The sequence below is a fragment of the Coptis chinensis genome, chromosome 3 (assembly GCF_015680905.1).
Source record: "Coptis chinensis isolate HL-2020 chromosome 3, ASM1568090v1, whole genome shotgun sequence".
In the NCBI taxonomy this organism is placed as follows: domain Eukaryota; kingdom Viridiplantae; phylum Streptophyta; class Magnoliopsida; order Ranunculales; family Ranunculaceae; genus Coptis; species Coptis chinensis.
Window position 1 is genome coordinate 119,324,595 of NC_141458.1, and position 7,744 is coordinate 119,332,338.

At 41.9% G+C, this 7,744-nt stretch overlaps 1 protein-coding gene across 1 annotated transcript; it reads left to right on the top strand.

Annotated features, from left to right (window-relative positions):
* The first annotated feature begins 2,137 nt into the window (after nt 1-2,137).
* LOC147513685 (uncharacterized) lies at nt 2,138-6,794 on the top strand. The gene is made up of 3 exons (XM_086598941.1): nt 2,138-3,209; nt 3,381-4,150; nt 4,230-6,794. Exons 1-3 carry the CDS (start codon nt 2,138-2,140, stop codon nt 6,792-6,794), a joined length of 4,407 nt encoding a protein of 1,468 aa, XP_086455067.1.
* The last annotated feature ends 950 nt before the right edge of the window (nt 6,795-7,744 follow it).

The following is a 7,744-nucleotide window of genomic DNA, read 5'->3' on the forward strand; positions in this document are numbered from 1 at the left end:
AAAGCCCGATAAAAAAGCCCGAAAATAACCAGTTACCTTCTTTACGTGTAATAGAATTATAGTAAATGTCTCTTGATTTGCTTGCAGGTAATCACTGATGAATTTTAACATGGTTACGTGCATGTATACAATAACAACCCAATTGCTTGAAGGTATCTATCTATCTAGGAATAAGGAGGTGTATTTTGGACGACAACGTCTGCAGGTTGGGTTGTATCTCAAGGAAACGGACTCTAGTACTCTTTCCCTTTGGTTTGTAAACGCACAAATAATCAAGATAGTGCTTATACCAAGGAAGTAGAGGCACTTGGAGTCGAATTTGGCATGAATCGGCATGAAAAAAAAAAAAAAGGCATGAACCTCAGGACATTCAGAGGATACTCCTACATCAGATTAGGTGGAATGATGAGTGTGGCAGAAGGCGATTTCATCTGGAATGTTCATAGGAGAAATTGGAAAACACAACATAAGAGACAAAAGGGATAAAGTAGTTTCATCTAAGATCACTTCTTACCGAAATGACCAGTAAATAGAAAATAGACCACAACTATCCCTCCTGATAAGGTGCTGGGTGCATGCCTCTCCTGCGGGTAATAGCAGAGTTATTCTTCCCCCTCTTTTTCTTTTGATTCAAATTTCAAAACTCCAATCTGACCTCCTTCTGTAGAATAGATCAGCTGAAGATTCTCTAGTCGTTTTTTTTTTCCTGCTTTATCTCTTAACGTTTGAACCTATCAATCTCTCTAACTCATATAAAGATACAGCCATCCACCTTTTACACTTCCACACACCACACACACACACACACACACTTACGACCACTCCCTCTCCAGCTGGTTTTAAACCAACAACTGGATTTCTGGAGGTTAAGCCATATTTTCGGTTCTCTCCAACTAGTTTAACTATGTCTGTTAAGGAGATTACGGTTGGGGAAACATCAACTGGGTCGGGAGACAAACAGAGCAAGATTGATCAACTACAACAGGATATGCAACGGATGTTCTCTACCAGAAAAAATGCGGTAGTTGATATTGATTGCATAAATGTTGAGGAACCGTTTGATGATTCCCTCACAGTAGTAGGCAAGATGTATGGAGGGCACACCATCAATCTAGACGGATTGGGTGAGGATTTGCATAGAACTTGGCAAACAAAGGGTAAGATTACCTTTGAACTCATTGACAGGGAACATGTAAAAATTGTGTTTGCTGATGGAAAAGAACGCCAGCATGTTCTAAAGAATGGGCCTTGGGTCCTGTATGGGTACATATTATCAGTCAAAGAGTGGAATAGAATGAACAAGCTGAACGAGTATCACTTCGATTTTGTCCAGTTCTGGGTACAGATTTGGGACTTACCCAAAGTTAGATTTAACAAAGCCAATGTATGGAAAATAGGTGCTGATCTGGGCACGGTCTTGGAGGTGGATTTGTCATGCCCACCGGAGTTTGGAAAACCAGTGGCAAGAGTAAGGGTGGAACTGGATACAAAAGAAAGATTAGTTAAGGACCAAAACGTTAGGTTGGAGATGGGAGAAATGATGGTGGTCAGGTTCAAACATGAAAAACTGTAGGTTTTTTGCTTCTTCTGCGGTGTTATTGGGCATGATCAGTACACATGTAGAATTCGGGCACAACACAGATATGAGCTTGTCAAATGTGGGGGATCACCAAAGGATATCAGACCTTTCTTTACCAGTCAACTTCGTGCTACCCAGTTTTACAATGGTATTGCTTACACAGGGAAGCAGATTATTTCTATTTCAGGCACACCAGAAAAACTTCGACCTGATGAAATACCGGCCACCGGCGGGGAAGCCCAAGAATATGGGGGTCGGAATAGTACTGGTAGAGCTAGACAGGACAGGTGGCAAACAGCTACATCACCCTCTACGAGGGAGAGTCGTGACAAGGCCAGAAGTACAGATGGTACCACTGATGGGTCTACTAGTTCAGACCCAACGGCTCTTTTAACGGATAAAAACACCAACAGATACATAACGGTCCTTTTTAGTCAACAGGGTAGTAGTCCACAGAGCAAATATGGTGGGTTAAGTCTGTTGGGCCCTGGTCCATAACAACCTCATGGGCTAACGGATGTGGAAAGGGGACAAGGTTCAGAAAGAAGTCCAGGCTGCATGCCAAGTACCTTGGTTGTCTTAGATCAAGATAGGCCGGCCCAGTCAAGTTCTCTGGTGAGTCAACAAGCAAGTACACTCAATGGGTCGGGTCAAAACCATCAGTTGGATTTGAACAAGCTAGGTCAAGACAGCAATACAGCTAGGAAGGAGAATAGGGAAATAGGGTATGCAGATCCCTCAAATCCGTCGGTTTCCAAGAAAATTAGCTTCCCAACTGATAAGGCAGATGTATCGAAAGGAGATCTTGCCAGCACGCCTAACCAAGAACACATCTTTCAATTCAACAGCCGACCTACACGTGGTAAGGGTTTTAAAACCATGGCTTCGAAAGGAGTAAAAGGGAGATCTCATAAAAGGAGTGGGAAGCCTGGAGTAGGGGGAAGAGTGGTGGTGTTTCAGAGTAGTAAACATATTGGGAGTAAGAGAAAATTAGCTGGCTGGCAAGAGAAAGGGGATATGGTGAGAAATAGAAATGGGGTTTGGGTCAGAAGGAGTGTGAGATTGATGGAGGGGAGGTCAAAGAGTGCAAAAAGGCATGCTGATGATCTGAGAAGAAGAGGGCTAGGGCACGAGCTGATCCCTGAGGAGGCAAAGATTGTTCCTATCTCAAGTGATTCAACTGAATCTCAGGTCCAGTTTGATTGGAATAGCCCAGTAACCTCATCTGAACCATCCCCACCCCATTCGGACAAAATGGACGATCCTCTCTCTTCTTCTACAGACTCGGATGGATCTACTATTTTTGAGGTAGCATATGTTATGGACAACATCCACAATCTTCCTCTGACTGCGGTCAATGCTGGTGACCAAACTAGAGGACTACCAAACCAACAGAGGGAGATAACAGTTTCTGAATCCCAAGACATGATAGGATATGAAACGGATATAGAGGGCTATGCTGAGCAACCACAACCTCTATCCATGGATGATTCTTCAGTTGGGCATAGACTTCGGTATCCTGGTGACCATGATGGCTACCTTGGGAATAAAGGGCTACAGATAGGAGAAAGCTCGGGTATTGGAGGTGCTGGAATGTATGACGCCTTTAATGGTATGGAAAGCAGTGAAGGTCTGTACAAGTCTCCTCCTGGGTTCGCGGTGACTGTCCCTAAACAGTCGCCTTCACCTAAATGACGATCTACCCCTGGAATTGCCGGGGTATTGGTTCTACCACGGCGATTCAACATCTAAATAAAGGACCAGATTGGGGTTCTGGAAGTAGATATTGTGTGTTTGTCAGAGACCAAAGTGGACAGTAGACGGATTAGCACAGTTAACAAGAATTTAAAGTTTGGGGGTTGCTTCTCTATTCCTGCGGAAGGCCTTAGTGGGGGACTTGCAGTTTTGTGGAAGGAAGGAGTGGACCTGGAAATACTTGGGGCTACTAAGAACCAAGTAACAGGTAAAATCTCAAATTACTGGAACAACTCAACCTTCTTTTTCTCCTTTGTTTATGGTGATCCTGTTCCTTGTCATAGAGGTAGAGTCTGGACTGAACTTAGGGATATTGCTCCCTTGGTCCCTGGGCCTTGGTGCCTTTTCGGAGACTTCAATGCCATTTCTTCTCTAGATGAAAAAGTGGGGGGTCGTAGTAGACTTACTAAATGCATGATAGATTTTAGAAGTTTGATAAATGACCTGGGGTTGGTGGATTTAGGGTTTAAGGGCCCCAAGTACACTTGGAATAACAACAGAACTTTTGGTGACCATATTTTGGAAAGGCTTGACAGAGCCTTGGCTACCCCTGAATGGTTAACTGTTTTCCCTCATGCGCATGTTAGGACTATTGCTAATGCCTCTTCTGATCATCTTTCCTTGCATATTTCTCTTAATAAACCTGATGAAAGGTGCCCTAAACCGTTTAGATTTTACAGCATGTGGTTGTCTGATATTTCCTGTAAACCTTGTATTGATAATGCTTGGAAGTATGCTATGCATGATGGGCCTGATTTAAATGTTATCCATAAAATGTGTGCTACAAAAGATGACCTCTCGGCTTGGAATAAGAATGTTTTTGGAAACATCTTTCAAAACATTAAAAGAACTAAAAAAAAAGCTGGAAATGGTCCTGTCTAAGCCCTTTAGCCAGGTTAATCTTAACAAAGCTAAAGAGCTGAAAGCTAACCTTCTAGAATGGTATTTGAAAGAGGAATCTTACTGGAAACAGAAATCCACGAACCATTGGATAAAGGAAGGGGGACGGAATACCAGATTCTTCCATCTTTCGACTATCTACAGAAGGAGGAAAAATAAAATTGAAAAAATAAAAGATAGTGAGGGTAACTGGAGATCTGGACGAGGGGAAGTTAGTGCTGCTGTTAATGAGTATTTTAATGATATTTTCTCCTCTGATTGCCCGGGTGTTAACACAAGTATTTTAGACCTTTTCCACCCTGTCATAACTGAGAGAGAAAATGATCTTATGACTGGGGTTTCTTCTTGTGATGATATTTGGCGTGTGGTAAAGAAATTTAGAAGTCTCAAGGCCCCTGGGACTGATGGCTTCCAAGGAGTTTTTTACCATAACTGTTGGAACATCATAGGGGAAAGCATCATAGCTTTTGTTCAGGACTTCTTCAGATCTGGGATTCTCAATCCTCTCTTTAACGAGACTTATATAGCTTTGATTCCCAAAATTTCCAATCCTGATAATATGGCTAAGTTTAGGCCTATTAGCCTCTGCAATTTTAGCTATAAAATTATTTCCAAGATTCTTGCTAATAGGCTTAAATGCCATATTAATAAGATCATATCCCCTTTTCAAGGTGCCTTTATAAAATGGAGGAGTATAGGAGATAATATTGGTTTGGCTTGTGAAGCGTTTCATAATATGAAAAATATGAAAACAAAAAAAGATGGTTGGATGGCTCTGAAGATGGATATGGCAAAAGCCTATGATAGGGTAGAGTGGTCCTTTCTTGATGGTATCTTTGAGAAGCTTGGGTTTAACTCTAAGTGGAGAAACCTGATTTTGCAGTGTCTCACCACTGTGTCTTTCAAAGTTTTGTTGAATGGATCCCCTTTGGACAAGATTGTCCCTGAAAGAGGGCTCAGGCAGGGAAATCCTCTATCTCCCTACCTCTTTATCCTGGTTTCTGAGGCTATGTCAAGGATGCTTGTACAGGCTGAGAGTAGGGGAGCCATTCATGGTATTAAAATCAAAAGGAACTCCCCTGCTATAACTCACCTATTGTATGCAGATGACTTGATCATTTTCTCCAAAGCTAACATTGAGGATAGTGGACAGCTGAAGGCTATCTTGCAACAATACTGTGAGGCCTCTGGCCAGCTTATAAACTTTGATAAATCTAACATTTTCTTTAGTAGAAATGTTAAGTTTAGGGTAAAGTTTAAACAGAAAAGATTCTGGAAAATGAAGTTGTTTGATCCTAAAGATAAATACCTGGGTGTGCCCATCATGTTATCCAGGAAAAAAACTGAAGACTTTGATTATCTGGTTGATAGTATCCAAAATAAGATTAAGGGTTGGAAAGCTAAGGTCCTTTCCCAAGCTGGGAGAGCTACTCTGATTCAATCTGTGGCTCAAACTACCCCTATTTATGTCATGTCTACATATTTATTACCTGTCTCCACTTGTGATAAAATGGATAAGGCTTGTAGGGATTTTTTTTGGCACGGGTCTTATAACTCAAATAGTGTTCACACCATTGGGTGGGATCACCTATGTAAACCTAAGCAGGTGGGAGGCTTAGGGTTTCGAAAGGCTAGGGATATGAACATTGCTATGCTAGCAAAACTCCCCTGGAAAGCTGCAACTGATCTGGAATCTTTATGGACAAAAACCTTTACTAGCATTTATAACAAAAACTGGATAGGGGATGTGAAAGGACCACCTGACAAAGCTTCATACTTCTGGAAAGGTGTTCACAAAGTCTTCAACATCATTAGTGGGGGTCTCATCTGGGCCATTGGAAAGGGAGATACAACATCAGTCCTATATGACCCTTGGCTCTGCAAGGAGGGTATCCCTGTCACACTCCAAGAACTGGGAGTGGACAATCCCAGCCTTGATACTCTTCATGTAGCTGATCTCTTCTCAACCAATGGTTCTGGATGGGACACAACTAAGTTAAATTCTACCTTCCATCCCCTTATCAGTCAGAAAATACAAGAAGTGGTGGTTAGACCCCAAGGTGCTCAGAAAGACAAAATGAAATGGAGTGAAGAGAGTAAAGGGAGACTCACTGTTAAGTCTGTCTATACTTTTATCAATAAGAAGTGCTGGGAAGGCCAGTCTTCCACCTGTGATCACAAGACCATATCTAGGATATGGAAAGTAAAACTGCCTGCCCACATTCAGCTGTTCATATGGAAATTATACATGAAAGCTCTGCCTACAGGGGATCTTTTAATGGAAAGGAAAATGCATGGGGACTTTGCCTGCCCCTTTTGCTTAAGCCATGCTGAAACAGCTGAACACCTCTTCTTTGGGTGTGATTGGTCCAGAAATGCCTGGTTTGCGTCCACCCTAGGGCTGAGAATGTTAAACCTAACTGGTGACATTGTCAGACTTTGGCTGGACAAGATCCTAATGTGGTGCTCAAGTAAAGAGGAACATACCATTCAGGCGGGCATTTTTTGCTGTGTCATGCTACATTCCCTATGGGAAGTCAGGAATGAAGTTAAGTTTTAGCACAAAGCACCTCACAGGGCCAAACTACTAAGAAAATGTTCTACCATGGCTGACAAATGCTTTTTAGCATTCAGAGAAGATTTCTTTGCCCCTCCTGAGTATTTGCAGAACCAACGAAACAACTTAGACTCTGTTTTCCATTTTATCCCAAATGATAGCATACTCATTTATTTTGATGATGCCTTCCACAGGGAAACTGGTTGGGCAAGTGCGGGCTGTATGGCGTGGAATGACGTAGGAGAATTGGTGGGAGCAGCTTGTAGGAGATTCAGAGCTAAGGACTCGACTGAAGCAGAAATGGTGGCTGCAGAGGTGGCAGTGCTACTGGCATGCTACCTAGGAAGCTACAGTTTTGTGTTTAAGGGTGATTCTATGAAAGTCATCAAAGCTCTCAATGGGGGTGATTGCAGCTGGACCTTGACTGCATTATGCAATTCTGTAACAAACCTTTTTAGTAACCTAGAGTCTGTGTCTTTTGAGTGGATTAGCAGAACTTATAATGGGGATGCACACAGTCTAGCTGCCTGGGCCATCAGGCAGTTACCTCTGTCAGATATTCCAACTTGTATGATTGAAAACCACTATGTCCCTTTATTACTTTAAGCTCTAATATAAGTAAGATGTTTATCGAAAAAAAAAAGTTTCATCTAAGATCAGCAACCGTAAAGATCTCAGTCATAGCAATTGCACCACCTCTTACTTAGTTGTGTCTCAACTTTCTCTCTCTCCTCAACAAACTTTTCTAGAACTTCATGTCATCCCTTTTCACTCAATTAGTCTGCTAGTTCCTATTGTTTTTGTCCACTACCCCCCATATAATGATTAGTACATAATATATCAACTATTCTCATTTGTTTTTTTCTCTATTATTTATTATATTATTCTCATATCCCCAAAAGGGCAAACTCTATCTTATGTCTGCAGATACCTCTTCGTGAAGTACATAAACT